The sequence below is a fragment of the Bombus terrestris genome, chromosome 4, assembly GCF_910591885.1.
Source record: "Bombus terrestris chromosome 4, iyBomTerr1.2, whole genome shotgun sequence".
NCBI classification, from domain to species: domain Eukaryota; kingdom Metazoa; phylum Arthropoda; class Insecta; order Hymenoptera; family Apidae; genus Bombus; species Bombus terrestris.
The window spans coordinates 1,521,206-1,538,669 of NC_063272.1; the positions used below are offsets into that span (position 1 = coordinate 1,521,206).

Consider the following 17,464-nt stretch of genomic DNA (forward strand, 5'->3'; position numbering starts at 1 on the left):
ATGCTAAAAATAACGGAGAGACAAAAGAATAATTAGGATAGGAAATAAGAAAAATGCCTATACCCATCGACACAAGATCATAATAGGCGAAAATCGTGAGGCGACTATTATTATTATTATATTAACAAAAAAATAAATTTCCTTTTAAGTTTGTTAAATTTTGTACATGTATATATATATATAAATATTAATAAAATTTAAAAGTTTAAAAGCTTTTAATAGTTAAAAATTGACAATTTTTCAATTGTTTCGTAATTCTTTAATTTTAGGTACTAGTGAGAAAATAAATTTGCGTTTCAATGATATCGTAATTTGATTGAAATAAAACGGTTTCTTCTCTTCCCAAATATTCATATTATTATCATTTGAAGAGCACAGGAAAAAAATATAATGCGAATAATTTTGTCGATTTTTACATTTTTATTTTACTCTACTTTAATATCTTCAACATTTTAATATTATGACGGCATTTTTCAAAGTATTAAGTAAATGAAAAGTACGTGTTTAGTCTCAAAATGAAATAGAAGAACAATTTCAATAACATGGGATTAATTGATGTTATACTATAAAATATAGGAAACGTAATTTATGTGTTACGTGTTCTTCATTCTTTATATCTAGACGCGGATGTTTATGCAAATTCAAATTTTTACGAATACATCGAAAGAAATCGAGCTTAAGCAGAAATTTGTTTCATTCTGCAAATACCATAATATGTAGATGCTTTGTCTTCGGTATTTTATATATTTATATATGTTATAATATGCACTTTTGTACCTTTCAATGTGCATTTGAATTGTGCATAATTGTACCTTTAAATTTTGCAAAACTACTTAAAAATCCAATGTAATTGTATCATTATTATCACTATAATGAAATTCAACTTTTACGTATCCTACCCTACTTCGACAGAACATCGAGGAACGAAGCGGAACAATCGTTCTAATAATGCTCAGACAGCGAAACGCGTCAATTTAGTTGCGTCGATTACTATGTCGAATTAGATTTTACTTCCTCGTACTCGAGAGTCTCGTAATCCAACCACTATGTAATTAGAAAGTAACGATCTTTTGTATCTTTCTTCTTAATTCGGGCCACCGAAATCTTCGGCAGCCACTAAATGCCGTGAAATCAACCGATGATAACATAGATTCGCGCTGCGCGATTACTTCCGGCTTCTTGAGTCGCGATGTACTTTTGCAAGTTTCGCCTTCAAACTCCCAACCGCCCTTTCCTGCAACCCCTTCACGGCATCCACCTTCTCGACCTCTTCTTCTCTTCTCTTCTCTTCTCTTGTCTCCTCTTCTCTCCTCTTCTCTTCTCACCACCTCTCCTCACCTCTTACCTTCCCTTCTCTTCTCTTTTCTTCTCTTCTTTCGTCGTAAGGTCGACATTCTATTTTTCTCTTACTCGTACATAGTATATCTATTATGTTTCTTTATCTTGTTACTCTTCTTTTATCCTTTGTTTTATTCATATTGTGTTTTTACTTTTAATATGTATTTGTTCGTTAAATATATGTTTTGTCTTGAAATATAATGAGGTATTTTGATATTGATGATTTATGTACCAGAAGATTATAGAAAAATAATTTTGCAAAGCTATTTTATTATTTCATAGCTTTCTAATATTCTTGGAAAAGAAGCTAGAATGTACGTACAGAATATTCTGTATTCGTCTTATTTATATATACTTATTTATTATCATTTTTAATAATTATTATTTACTTTTCCACATTTTTATTACTCTTTTCCTCTTAACATTACCTAATCCTAATCCTAATTCTTTTACCTCTGTTTCTTACTATTTTTCTTGTTTTCTCTTCTTTCTACTAGCTTATCTTCATCTTTACTCGATTTTTAATCGTGTTAAATAAATTGATATTAATTTATAACGTCCAATACGAGTAAACTAGATTAAATAGCATGTACAATTCATCACTGTATGACCACGAAAAGCTATTCATCCATTAAGAATAGAATTTATCCCATAAATATCAGTCGTAATACTAAGTTACAGATTATTCTCCCTTATACTAATTTTCTTCTTTATATTTTTCCATATAACTTTATTATATAGTACTAATAAAATTTATACAGTACATATGACACCTCAGAATAAAATATACTATCTAAAAAAAAAAATAAATATTTAAAGAAATAAAAACACGACGAACTATTAATAATGAAGAATATCGCAAGAATCTAAGGAAGACATTTTCCAAGTAAACGAGCAACTTCAATGGCGAACAGAGCAGGGATCCAGAACGACTATCATCGATTTTTAACCGCGAAATCGTATTTCCAAGCAAACGATTCAGAAAGAATTGCGAAGTTGTCAAGTGCAAATTTGTATAAAAAACAAACGGTACTCGTCTGTTTACGATTTGTCAAAATTTTCGTTCATGGAGCGCTGATGTCAAATTTTTTTAAATTTTAGTTTGGTGATAACCTTTTTTGAATGACGGGAAAAAGAAAAATTTTGATCGTGGACAGACGAATACTGTGTGTCTTTCTTTCACAAAAATTTGCCCTCGCGGTTGCCAATGTTGCAGACCTGATTCTTGGAATTAATTTCTCTCTAATCAAGCGATTGTCCTGACTGTTACGCGAGCTGTACGAATTATAATCGAACCAGTCTGCGAACTAGCGAAAAGCGTGGGGTTACCGAGATTGCGACGAAAGCCCCGAGGAAACTGTGGGTCGTAGGAGAAGCTCTAGCTGCATAAACGGAGCTTAACTATAGCTTGATATAAGTTGTGAAACGGGAATTGAAACAGGATCATAAGGATCATGAGTAGGGATATGCGCGAATATGTCACAAGTAGGACTTGATTCGAATGCTTTATAAGTATTTTGCCAAATAAAAACAGGTACATCCAAGTAGAATCGAATAGATCAGGAACTTCACGAGTGTTTTAGTAGAAATGCTCCATTTGATCAAAATTATTTCTCTCGGCTATTGTTCTTAAATATTTGCAAGTGTAAACGTTCAAATAACAAGCATAGGAATCCTGTCTACTGTCTATAATTTTACAGGATTTTCATAAATTTGTTGGAAAAATTCAATGAAATTCATAGTAATGTCTTTCTGACTCTAGTAATTCGATCGCTATTTGCAAAATATTCCATTCGTGCAAATATCGAAACAGCTTTAAAGTTGTAAGTACTCGTTTCAAGATTCGAAGCAAGTATAGTGGCAAGTATAATGAATGAACTAGTATAATTTTATGAGTAGTATTCGAAGTCTATGAAGCCTTGCGTATTGGATTTTATTCGGATTTATAAGTACATATCGAACTTGATGCCGTCATTAAACACGATGACCTTCAAATGCATAGCGTTGCCATTTGCAACTTACACATAATATGTATTTGACACGTACTTCATTATGATATTCGATACATACATACATACATATAATTTATTATCATAATAAATTCACACTACCAGTATTATATGTTTCGATATAAATTGGCAATTTCAAAATTTTTTAATTTTTATAAACTCATACATTTCAAAGTTAACATATCGATTAGATCAATTATATTCACAAAATATATAAAAAAGAATTCTTAATTTCGATATCCATTAAGAACGAACCCCAATTTCCCCTTTTCCTCAATCGCACATATCCAAACCAAATCGTCAACAAGAATCACACGCAATTAACACCTCAAAATCAGAATCGGAAACGTTAAATTACATTGGTCAAAGCTTAAAAGCAATTGACCGGTGTGTTACACAGAGTAATTTGTATTGGAGCCACCCCGTTAACCGCGATGTAAATCAATGACCAAGGGTGATCTCTTCTCTGGTTGGGACGAATGGCCGCGTTGAAAAGCCCTAATTCGTTTACGACTTGCAAAACGAGCCTTTTGGGAGCACGCAACTGGTAGCCAAACAATTTCTCTATCGTTATACATCCCCTTGATTCGTCCCAGGGGCTGCATCGCCAAATAAAATCGACCGTCGACCGGTGGTCTCGCTCTAGCAACTTCAGAACGCGAGGGTGGTACGTGTTCGTTTGCGTCGGGAAAAGAAACACGTTTTCACACTCGATGTTTATCATACCGTCATTGAACTAATTAACTTAGATATCCTTTTTTCAAATTTTGAATGGTATGAAATACACGAAAAAAGTAATATTATATAATACGAATATATCGAGCACCAAAACCAAAATATTTAAGCATCATGTATATTGTGGTATTTATTAAATTGTAATTTCGTTTTAGGTCATACAGAAACATTTGAAGGACAACAAAACTGAAAGAAAGATATCAAGAAATATTGTAGGACTGAACTCGTAAAGGTACTACTGGCTCAAAAACTGCAAATTTTAGTTGTGTTATTGTTCAAACAGGCGATTTTAATCCTTCGGTATCGTTGGATTATATTATAGATGTCTGCACATAATTATTTATGTCGGACTACTAAAATTTAGAGTATTGAATTTTCTCTAACAATTCTCCGTGATAAAGATTCCCGATAAAATGAAACTAAATTGAAAATTTCAAAATTAAATAATTCTTAGCTTGAATTAATTATGGCGCTCAATGATCCGTTGATAGAAGTTAAGAGTTAATACGCGTGAAATATTCAGGCTCCTTCCTTGCACATAGCTACAGAATTTGAGGATTATGTCATTGCAATCGTTATCGACAACGGTCACTTGTGAAACAGTGTTCGTGAATCTTTACGGCTAATTTAGCCTGCATGGATTCAAGAAACAGCGGGAGTAGAGGGGAAAGAAGAGAAGAACGTGCTTGACTAGACTGACTCGTGTCATCGATCAAAAGGTGAAACAGTAATTAGAAGTCATGTCAGGTACTGTTGAGTAGCAAACAATGTGTTTCATCACGGAACCTTCTCTGTTTGATGCATGATTTTTGTCTACGTGGATATTAATATACTTTCTGTTAATTTTTGCGTGCACTGAACATTGTTCGGTGTTCGATACCTATATATATATATATATAGTGAATGGCGAGGGTATTTGAACATTTACCATAGAACGTTTTGCAAGTATAGGTAATACATTTTGAAATTTCATTAGTATTTATATAATTATCTATATAGGTGAAATTTGAAACCGATGAGAAAATAAATATAGAAATTATAAATACATATTGTACTGCAAATGTATATTTAATAAAAAATTAGTATACAGTTTGAATTATATTAAACATGTGCTTGTTTTTATAATAAGTGTTAATTACTTCATTGGCTGTTTAAATACTTTTGTGAATTCTGCGAAATATAATATATACATGTACATATACTTATACTAAATATTTTGTTAATGAAATTTTTAAATATTTCGTATAATAACATATAATACAGGATATTTCAGAATATATGGGAAATATTTTATGGATGACTCCAACACACTTAAACAATAAAGAAATTTCGTATAAACATATATCCTATTTGATATTGTTCCCTAGTTACGTCGAATTCCATTTTCGACAGACTGTATCTGCTTGCTTTCATAAGATACCTTCGAAATGACCTTCCCGCATCTGAATTGCAAGCTCGTAGACGTGTTACAAGAGACGAAATTGTCTAGAAATTCGGCTAAGATACGGTAGAGATTTGTCTGTTAATCTATTACTCGGGAGAAATAAATCATATAAAATTTAGATTAAATTATCATTTATTATTCTGATTAAATTATTCCTCATTATTCCTGTTCCATATAATCTAAATTGTTGCTGGTGTCTTGGCGTACGATCCTCTATAATTCGAAACATTGTCTATATGAACACGTGTCTATATGAAATTTTTGTTATTCTTTCGTTGTACCGAAACCACCTCCCAAATATTTCCCACTTGTTTTGGGATATTTTGTAGATTCGTGAAAAATCTCCATAAATGTTCGAATACTTTAATGGACATCTGTAATACAGGGTGTCGCGGGTTACTCTATAAATCTCCTTCAACGTTTCGTTATTCGAAACCAAAGTGTTATAAACGGAGTTTATTCTGTTTCGAGGAGCCATAATGTTTGTAACTGCTTAATTGAGGTGTTTAGATTTTTTGTAAGTGAATGCATCAAGCATATATGAAAGTCAACATTATTCTTTTAAATGCAATCGTACAATTTTTAATGTATCGATCGATTCATCTCAGCATTCTGCATAAAAAGATATTTACCTACTTATCTCGGAAAATCATGACTTTATAACATACATTAAAATTTTTCTTCTGTAAAATCTATTATAAGATTATATAATATTATTAAAAAAAATAACATTGACCTTCATATGTCCTTCGCGTATCCACCTACGAAAAATCTAATTACGTTAAACTACTTCCTCCTCGAAACAGAACAACATCTGTTTGTGACATTTTTCTAATGACGAACAATTCGGAGAGATAATTGCATTTATAGATTAAAATGGAATACCCTGTAATATAATTTTGATGAAATTGATTTGCGTTGGAATATTGTAAAATACTGTATTTCATTGGAATTTATGTCGATACGTTATGTTAAAATGTCTAATATGTGTTAAAATTAAATAACAAACATAGTTTGATAATGTATGGTTTAGAAATTAATCCTCTATAAAAATGTGACTTGTTATAGATATTACTCCTTTGTAGCCTCCGTATTGACATATTATGATTATAAAGACCAATCATTACAATTCGATACATTTCTAATTTAAAAATTAGAGTGCACGTTATTTAAGACAGCCAAGTGTCGAAATATTTTTGGAAAATAATATAGTTCCCTTCTGTTCGCTATCGCCTTACATTTATCAATTTAAATCTCACCAAATTTGAACCTAACTTCGAATGAGAAGTATCTCTGTATATTTTCATCCCTTACATAAAAGTAACAAACGAAAACAAAGCTTGAGCGCAACATAGACGCGTTGTTTCGAATTCCCCATGGGGATCTGATTGCAAACGAATGCGGCAGGGGTTACAGTCTCCCTTCATAGACGATTAATCCAGTTTACTCGCAGACGTTGCCTCGGTATGGGGTTCCTGTAAGCCGAGAATCCGCACAAACGTCCCTCCCGCGCTTAAATATATTCGATTACGTGGCTTGGCCCTGGACGGACTCTCTTCTCTTGGACTTTCTTCCTTTTTTTCCTTTTCTTCTTTACGTTCAGCTTTGTCGCTTTCGGCTATCGCTGTTTTGACCCCTATACTACTTTTCAACCCCTTTCGTAACTGTAACGGGAGGATTCACGCGTTACTGTTTCGTTCCATGTGAAACTCACGTTTAGACTGTGTAGTATGTATGTACAGTGATTAATAAAAGTATTCGTACGTCCACCATAAAATATTTTTATATGTATATTTTGGGTATTATACAAAACATTAGCATTATAACGAGACACGACTGCCATGATTATATTGGCAAAATTTGAGTTCATTCTAAAAATATATATAGAAGTTACGAAATATTCACTGGCAACTTATATTTACTAAAAAATTAGTATGTACAGTATGAATAGCCACTGTAAGTCTTAAGCACGTAATACGTGTTAAAGTATTCAAAATAGGGAAGTATAACGTATGTAATATGTTCATAAAAGACGTCGGCAATTACATGAAATGTACGAATACTTTATAAGCCATTACATACCTTCGGATAGGATAGAACACATTGAGAATTCGGTAAATGAAATACGTGTTTTTTAAACTTTTAAATACTGAAAACATATAAGAACAGTTTATTAGCCATCGGAGTAGAAGCACGTGTAAAAATTTCATTCTTTTATGTACGACATTAAATCAAAAAAAAAAAAACAAATTGTATTTGGCTACCCAAATTATTATTTAATACGTAGATGTTCGTGGTTATACAAATTAATTTATTACTTCGTAACATCACAGATTTTACTGACAAATATATCCATTTCATCGTATCCAAGCAATTCGTTCAATTCGAATGCCATGGAAAGTGTATAGGGTCTGGAAAAGTTATTTGTTGATCCATCATCTCTCGTCATTACATGGACCGGTTTAAAATTTTTTTTATAAAAGAAAAACGAAGCAAAACAATTAAGATACATAGATAGTACGCGAAGATTGCACAGAAACAGAATGGTAAATTAATTTTTATCAACTTTCTGAATTTGATGTCACTTTTAATGTGGCGTAGCTGAAAGGGATACACGAATACATACTTACACACAATTATTTTTTTTTGAAATACTCAACATATGTTTATTTAATCTTAAAACCAACTGATTGACACCGCGGCGAATTTAGAAATCGGTTCTTTATAAAAATCTGACATCATGTTTTTCCCTTGTAGTCTTTATATGACACGAACCATGTTAGAAAGATTGTAGACTATAATTTAGACAAGAGAAACGTAGATGTAATACAAATGTTATTAAAATGTACAAGTGTAAAATTTCAATAATTCAGGAAGTTTACCATCATACATATAGGTACGTACACAACATTTTAGATTTTGTTCTTTTATCGTAATTATGATGTACCTGCGCTCCTTGGAGATTCGATTGCGTTTTTAATAGCGCGCTGAACTTTCTTCCGACGTAATGTTTCGTGAACATTATAATTCCCACTCGTAATTTTGGGATCGCGAGCTTGCGAAATTTACATATAGATATAAAAATTTACATAAATCCATATTTTTATCAATATTATCAAATATTTTTATCAAATATTATAGAGAGTACTTTATTTTGGGTACTTTGCATATTCCATTTTTAAACTGCTTTTTACGTGAATTTTGTGTATTTTTGCATCTTCAAATTTCCCATAAACGCATAAAAATCCGCAATCTACACATTGTTTCGCAATGCATATCCACCACTAACTATTCCATCAATTTTATCAATCTTAATCTACCTCTACCATTAACTCCACCTCATAAAAGGTCAAGGATATCTCATCATGGCGATTTATCTTGCATTTAACGTGGATTCGAGCAGTTTTCTCGTCTCTTACTTTCTCCCTATTATATGCTCGATGTATAGACACGTTCACACACAGAGCTGTAGTGGAATAGCGTACAGAAAAATGAGCGAAAAGAAGAGGTTTAGAACTGAAGACAAAGATGCAGGCACGAAAAAAACAGCAAAAGAGAGAGCGAGAGGGATAAAAAAAAGGAGAGCTAAGCCTGCAGCCTGCAGGCAAAGGTATCGGGCACTGGCAAAGCGAAAGCAGAAGGGAGACAGGCATCTCGCCCTTCTTTTGTCCCTGAGCCTCGGTCCGATATTGAAATGGAGTCATTTGAGTGTGAATAATTTGCTTTAGCCAGACCACCCCTCCGCTTGCCCCTACTTGCTATCCTTTCCTTCTCTTCTATATTCATCTCTGTTCGCTGCCAGACTCTCCCTTTTCTCTCTTACGAGATCGCCCTTCGACATTGCCACATTCCGCGAGTCACGGTTACCGATTCGTACTTTCTGATGATTTTATGTTAACCCTCCATAGGCAACCTGGGTCGTTTACACCCCGGGCGAAATTACATTCGTGAATTTCTTCGAAGCGAAATTGTTATTTTTCCTAAAAGAAACCTATTAACATTTTACTTAGGAAACGTTCGATGGAGGCATTAATAAATATCCTAGAAATTTTCATAATATTTTGAAAGTCTAGAGCAGCAAAAGAGCTAGGCGTTAACATAGGTAACTCAGCTTATTTACGGCTAATGCGAAAATATGTTTGTTTGTAAGGGCTTAAATCTTCGGATAATACGAGAATTCTCGTGACGGTGCAAAAGTAAGGTTAAGGTTAGTGTTATCGGTAGATGGCGGATATTTATGCAATTTTATACTATATTTTTAATAAGCGGAACTAAAGAAATGGAATTTAAATGGGAATTTACTTAATCTAATAAATACTATAATAAGCATTTTACTTTGAATATTTTATACAGTTTTACATAGATATTATACGCAAAATATAATAGCGAAGTTTTTATATGTAAAATAATAATTAGACTGCCGATGTTTATAGAATTTTATCTTTATGAATAATTAATTAAGAAAATGAAATCTAAATAGAAATTTATTTCATTTATTAAATATTATAATAAGTACGTATTTTATTGTAGATATCGGTTTATACACGTTTATACATTATGTACATTTATTTGTTTGATAAATCTGATAGAAAGAGACGACTTATGTTTAGCTGCCTCTTGTCGTTATTATCAATTCATTGCTTCGAAATATATTAGAATTCAAATAATTTATGAGAAATTAAAAAATAATATCAATTACAGGTAGAAGATCAAAACAAAAAGTGAGGAAATAAAAATTTGTAGATAACTAATTAATTAAACTCAACAAACCTAATCTAGATATAACATACTTAGATAAGTCACAAGATGGAAAGGAAGAAAACGATTGTTATTCATTGTGTAAAAATTTGACCAACATTATTTTCAAAAATTCGATTAAAAATTCTGCAATGTATGTACTTACGATTGTAAAACTCATAAATATATAGGCAAGAAAAATTAAATTTAACCATAGGTGAAACGTGCACGGAATAAAAAACACTGAAAATCTGATAAAATTCTATTTTCGTTGATCGCGTAATAATTGGACCTTCGTTTTAAAAAATTCGATTAGGAATTTGGTCGTGTTGGAAATTTGCGGATCAAATTTAACGGCGTCTGGCGCCGACCACGAGATTCTTTTGCGAATTGTCGCATGAATCACTCGCTGACAGAATTGTATCTGTCATTATAAATTCTAAAGGATGAACGCACGCTCGACCCTGATATCGCCGTGCACGTTCTCTTCATCCTTCTTTTCTCTGATGCTGCTCGAGGATCGAGTTCACCACTGAATTTATTAGCGCGAAAATCATAGTCACGCGTGCTGCGTGCGAAGAATCAATTAAAATGACGCCTGGAGCGTGCCGCCATCGATTCGTCGCCTGCTTTAATATTAAATCGACGTAATCGTCACATAATCGATGTCGATTCACGATACACACGGATTGTATATTAGATATATCGTATATAGTGATTGCGAAAAGTATTTGTACTATACATAAATATCCATGTATATGCACCTACGCTTATTTTTCAATGGAGCGTTTTTCTAGCAGATGCGTTTCATTCCCACAGTATCAATTTTTCGTACTCATATGAAAGTAGGTACTTACTAAATGACATGAAATTTAATCTATTAGAATCTAATCAGTTAGCGTATAAGTGGTATAATAAGCACAATAGTGTGCAAATACTTTCTGTGAACATTGCGTACATATTACACACACATTTTTATTTTTTTATTTAACGTCGCGTTATCTTGTTAGCCATTGGCGAACACGCACTGTTACTTTAACAATTATAAAAATACATTTTTCAATTTACGTTGACTATTATTTGAACCCTTAACGTAGAAAATTTGTACGTTCATAGTATATGAGACTCATGAAACATTTTAATATTTCATTAACACATATTGACAAAATTTGAAGCCAACTTGGAAATATGCATATGTGGAAATTACAAGATATTTATAACAAACATATATATTGAGTAAAAAATAGTAAATTGAAAATTTAGGAATAAATTAGTCATCTTAAGTACCTTGGTACTCGTACATAGTCTTGTTGAATATCAACATTTATTAGTATAAGTATAATGGATAATTAATTGCTTAAATAAATCGTGATCGGAATATTTGTAAATATGTACCTTGTAAATTCTATATACAGGAGGCATTAATAAATATTTATATACGTTCCTTAAATATAAAATATTGTAATAAGAATATTCTAACGCAAATATAAAATACTTTCCTGATTCTGTCGTATATTGTATAGGTACTATAAAATTGTATACTACACTCACACATACACGCAGAAAGCGGCCGTAAGTTTAGAGAGTATGTAAAAAAAGGAACAAAGCACAAGCTCTATTTACTAATTACGAATTAACGATAATTTACCACTTGCAATACGTAATTTTATCATGTTTACTTCAGATTTCTATGTACGATCTGTGATTCGACGTAATCGATGTTCTTTCGTCGATGAACAAGAATCGGCCATGGACAATGAATGGATAAATTCTTGCTGATTCAGATGACGACTCGTGGAATAAGAATGAGACTTAGAAATTTGTGATGATTAGCATATGTGGGATTTCTCAATTTAGATTAAAAATATCGTGATGAAGACCGTTCTGGTACCGATACGTCTATTAAATTTTACTTTTTAATGTTACTCTGCTGTCGTACATTATTAATTTGATTGTACGTACAGGGAAATATTTAACAGATTTTTATTTATTTAATTGTCTTCGAAGTACGATTAGAAATTTGACAGTTGCCGACGGTCGTTTTTCAATTAGAACTGTTGCGTGTTGTTAAATGTTATATATATATCTATATATACATAGACAGACGTTTGTTTCACTTATTAAGCGGTATAACAAGTACTGTATTTTAGATATTTTATATTCTTATATACATATATACATATATTTATTTTTTTATATACATTTTGTGCATTGTCTACATTCTATGCATTTTCTCAGCTTTAAATTTCCAATAAATGGACAAAAATCCGCAGTCTAGTAATCTAGTAATAAGATAATTGAATGTATGAAGTAGCGTGAAGCTTAAGAGAATGGTCAACGATCGAAATTACTCTAAACATTATTATACCTGCACTCGCTTACTATGGTAGAAACTAAGACGAACAAGGAGTAAATCTAACTGGAGAAAGAAGGTAACAAAGTTCGAATAAACGAAATGTGGTGTTCATCGAGTACGTGTCTCGAAACGCCGAAATAAACGAAGGTAAGACGCGACCGGATGGTGAGCCAACAATGATGGAGGATTCATCAGTGTTTTAGGAGGTCAATGTCACTTGATGGCAAACTGGTATAATTCTTTTTAAACATGCAGTGCGCATACGAGACTCAGTGTATATAATCCACCTCGTCGACTTTGGAAATCAGTCAACTCGACAGTTCAACCGAGTAACTTACTAGCACCACAATGAAGGTACTTCTTACAATTAGAGCGATATGTTCGAAGAACTAATTCGTAATCACTTTATTACAAATATCAAAAATTTCAAATTTTACTTGAACAGTTTCCGAAATAATACATATATTACATATATGTTCAATTATCCGGCAGCAAGTTGTTCTTAAGTATCGGAGAAGCGTTTTTGACGTCAATTTTAATTTAATATATTTAAAGTTAGTTCTTAAAGATATGTAATTGAGAATAAAGAGACATTTTTTAATAGTACTAATTTGATACTCTTATGATTGATTGTAGATATGTACTACTACTGTCTATTAACAAAAAATAATTATAGACTCTGAGAAAAACTCAGGACGAGCAACTTTGAAATTTAATAATCAATTTTCTGCCACAAAAATTTATTTGATCGTAGAATTAGATACGTAGTTTTGCGTCTTATTGGACATTTCAAAAGTGGTTATTTAAATTTCTGTTTGTAAGAGCCATACTTTTAAACCAAAAAAGTTGTTTCTTTTCGAACAATATTGGGCGGCAAGTAAAATGAACAAAAATAGTAGATCTCGATCGGAAGGACACTATTAATTTAATATTTCACTCTTAAAAGCAGCTCTTCGTCGCTTTCGTTCTTCTGACCGCCACGGTGATGGCAGAGCCACCAAGATATCGTTCTCAACAACAAAGGCAATTCTACTTCGCCAGACAGCAGGAAGAAACCACCACTGTTGCTAGTGCACCTTATGCACCTTCCGGATGGAGATCACCTGGGCCAGCCTTCAATCTTCCCCCAAGAGAACCTCAAAGACAATACGGAGCACCTAGCGCACCTCAACAGCAATACGGAGCACCTGCTGCTCCTCAGCAACAATACGGAGCACCTGCTGCTCCTCAGCAACTGTACAGAGCACCCAGTGCTCCTCAACAGCAATATGGAGCTCCTAGTGTTCCTCAATCACAATATGGGCCACCTGCGGTTCCTCAACAACAGTATGGACCACCACAGGAAACTACTACTACAGAAGTGCCAGATACTACTGAAGTAGATACGGTTGCTAGTGTCACTGAGTCTGAGGTAAGAGAATTTTAATTTGGATTCTATCGATATTTAAGTTTGGTACCAGTGAGTTTGAGATAAGAGAATTTCGTTTTGAATTCTCTTTATTTAATACTAGGTTTAGTGATGAATATTGGGAGTTTCTATCTTGCATTGGCACAAATAATTGTCTAAGATCAAAATATGACCTGTATACATATAAGTGTCTAATATATAGCGCAAAGTACACATCGCAATATTCGGTAAATGAAACAAATCTCTATTTAGATTTCATTTTTTAAATCGTGTTAATAAAAATATGAATTTCTATAAACACCTACGGTCTAATAATTATATTATAACAGTTACTTTTAAAATATTCGAAGCTATCGAACTTTTCAAACACAACGACCTAAACCATATTTTGTTAATTTTTAATGAGAAAATTATATTCGAAATTAGTGTTATTACAAATCATAGCGATAGTTTTAAAAGAAAATTGGTTTCGAAAATGTCGAGTCAGTTCGTCGATCCGCATAAAACATCTCAAACGCAGTAATGAATCGATCTAAAAGGAGACAATTAAGTTATCGTCGGAATTTTCGAAAACGTTCAATCGAAAGGATGATAACGAGAATGATCGGAGGAACTGAAATCACGGATCACTGCATCACGGATTGTATCACGCCGCCTTTGAATTTGGTAGGGGCACACGCGTGCCTGCATAGCTATCGAAAGTAAACGACGAGTAGAATACTAATGTTGTTAAGACGGCCGAAAAAGGAGAACGAGACAGAAAGGAACCCAGGGAAAGACAGGAGGGAACGATTCCCTGACGCGATTTAAAATTCCGTGGAAACCTCGCGTTGTGTTTCTCGTGTAGCCTTGTGCCAAACGGGCCTGCACTCTCCCAATCTTCTTTTCTTCTCCTTCGTTGTACCAAATAAGACGATAACAAGTCTGATAATACGTAACACGATGTTTCAACGTCGATGAAATTTAAGCGTCTCTTCCGTTCTCTTTGGTCAGCCCTCTTTACTTTGTTCGTTTTAGCGAGTGCAGCGAGAATATATATGAAATTGGTATTGTTGCAGGAGTTTTTTTTTTTTTTGGCTATAAGAAAAATTCTTACAACTTTTAGAAGAATTTTTTAAATTGGAGTAACAGGAATCTTATTGTTAGGATTTATTAATTCACGGATTTTTAATAATATTTTTAAAGTAGGAAGTCATTCAGTTTTCAGATTCCTAATAACATTTTTAGGCTGGAAAATTTTGTAGTTTTTAAATTCCGCATATGATTTTTGGAAAAAGGTTTGGAAAAAATCATATTTTGATTCATTACTTTTACATGAAGAATCATTTCTTTCTCGGTTGTACCCTATATAAATCTAATTCTATTCCTATTTTTCTGCTGTATCAGTCCGAGCCCGTCAACTCCGTGAACGAGCTCGACGACGAAGAAGTAGATGAACAACAGCCGCAGCAATCTGGCGAGTACTACGTAGCCCTACCCGATGGCCGTCTTCAACGAGTCCGCTACGTCAGCCGCCAGAACATCGAAGCCATGAAGTACTTCGCTAAGATTCGTGCTGAAAACGTGGAGCCACTCCGTGGACCCATCTACGCCTACGCTCCTCTCCAAAAATTGCAAATCGTGCCAGCTGGACTGCAAGTGTCTGTCGCCCCAGTTGCACCGATCGCAACACCAGCCGAATCGAAACCGCAAAAATTACAAATCCAACCGGTTGCTACACAAGTACAGTATCAATACGATAATCCCGCTGGAGTGCTTCCATTGGGCAGTGGATCTTACGCTGCTTACACTGGACCAAGCGACTCCAGATACCTTTTGACCTTACCGTAGGTCAATAAGAGGATTTATTGGATTCATGCGTAATTGTAGATTTATAAGTTGACGAGGACCATGAGCGCCCTAATTTGAAAGTAGTTTTAAGACAGTTGTAAATGTTACGTACATATGAAATATGGATCGTATTTTAAGTTACTTGCGAGAACAATAAAGACGATGTTAACGAGCAATGGGTAATTATCATTTGACTCTGCATTTTGTCGATTCCTCAATATCATTGCATATTTTATATTTCATTCTCAAGGAACAAATGACTTTCATGAGTTCGTTTATTGCAAAAATTGTGATATAAATAATAGTAGATTCTAAATTTAAAGAATAGTATTGGCAACATCATCGTTCTTTTCGGCTTTCGGAGTTGATCAATGTGACTTTTAAACGACTCATTTCTAGACTACGGATGATTATGCTTAGTTTCAGCATAGGAACTATAAAGGTGCAATAATTCGCATATAAGGCACTTTGAGAAACAAATCTCTGTTTAAATTGGATACATCTCTTTAGTTATATTCGTCAAAGTATGAATTTGTACAAATTGAATATTGCATCTTCGTGTACGTTGATTATTGGTATCGTGTATTTGAAAGGAAGATCGATGCCTTTGACAAATATTAAAGAGGAGAAATTAATAAATTAAGATGAGAAGATATCAAATTGTAGAGTAAAGTACTTTCAGACTTCACATTAAGGTTCAGACTTAACATTAACGTCATTCTTAAATACCATAAGCACACAGTGGTTGATAGTTAATTTCTTCAATTTCAGGTTCTAAAATCAACCGTGTCAATTCAGAAATATAGGCTTTTTTACATAATCGAGCAAAACATCAATCACTTAGGGTTAACTATGCTGCGAATCTTAACTAGCTAGCAACAATGAAAGTCAGAAATCAAACGAACCGCCTTTATTCCAGCCATATTACGTACCAATACAAGCATATTGAATAACTATGCGGAGACAGGGGGTATCGAGACGGTAATGGGAGAAATCCTGTGAAAGAATTTTCTTAGCCACGGCACGTGGACACGAGCACAGAAACGCGGATGTGTTGGTGGCAGACCCGTCGGCATGTAGACGCGCCTAACCGCAAAATTCCAGAAATTTAATATCTCGCTCGACTCTACCGGGGTTGGCCGTTTCATAAGTTCACTCCGACACAGCCAATCCCTCGTCAGGATCCTGCTGAAATTCTACAGCCACGTTCCAACCCACCAAAATGTTGCCCCCTCTCTCGCCCTTCTCCTCGCCATTCCATGCTTTTCATCATATGCCGCAACCACCGCGGCCAGTTCTCTTCTTTCTTCCCTTCTCCTACTTCCTGGTCGCGGTAAAATCGAAAAAAGGGAGGAGAGAGTCGGTTTTCCCTTGTTTGGATAACAATGACTAGATACGTATATATTGCTTTTTCGTTTATTAGACCGATAACATTTGTTAAGAATTAGAAACGATTTACGCTTTTCCTTTAAATTGATTGGCAATGGTTTGTTTATTGATGTCTATTGATAGTATTTTCAATAAAAGTTATTTTCATAAATCAGTGATGGTTTAATTATCGATATGTCTTAACTTTGATTTATTGAATTGGTAACATTTATTGAATA

At 33.6% G+C, this 17,464-nt stretch overlaps 2 protein-coding genes across 6 annotated transcripts in view; one reads left to right on the plus strand and one right to left on the minus strand.

The window, feature by feature from the left end:
• Positions 1-17,464, minus strand: part of LOC100647828 (paired box protein Pax-6) — a 143,417-nt gene that overhangs the window by 28,645 nt on the left and 97,308 nt on the right. The window lies entirely within an intron of this gene.
• On the plus strand, positions 12,860-16,033 carry LOC100645733 (gamma-gliadin). 2 transcript variants are annotated; one of them, XM_003402401.4, is made up of 3 exons: positions 12,860-12,973; positions 13,569-14,030; positions 15,414-16,033. In XM_003402401.4, the coding sequence occupies exons 1-3, from the start codon at positions 12,968-12,970 to the stop codon at positions 15,855-15,857; spliced, it is 912 nt and encodes a 303-aa protein (XP_003402449.2). In that variant the 5' UTR covers positions 12,860-12,967; the 3' UTR covers positions 15,858-16,033. The 2 variants fall into 2 exon arrangements, with proteins under 2 accessions (XP_003402449.2, XP_012174199.2); XM_012318809.3 differs by having other exon boundaries at positions 12,864-12,973; positions 13,566-14,030.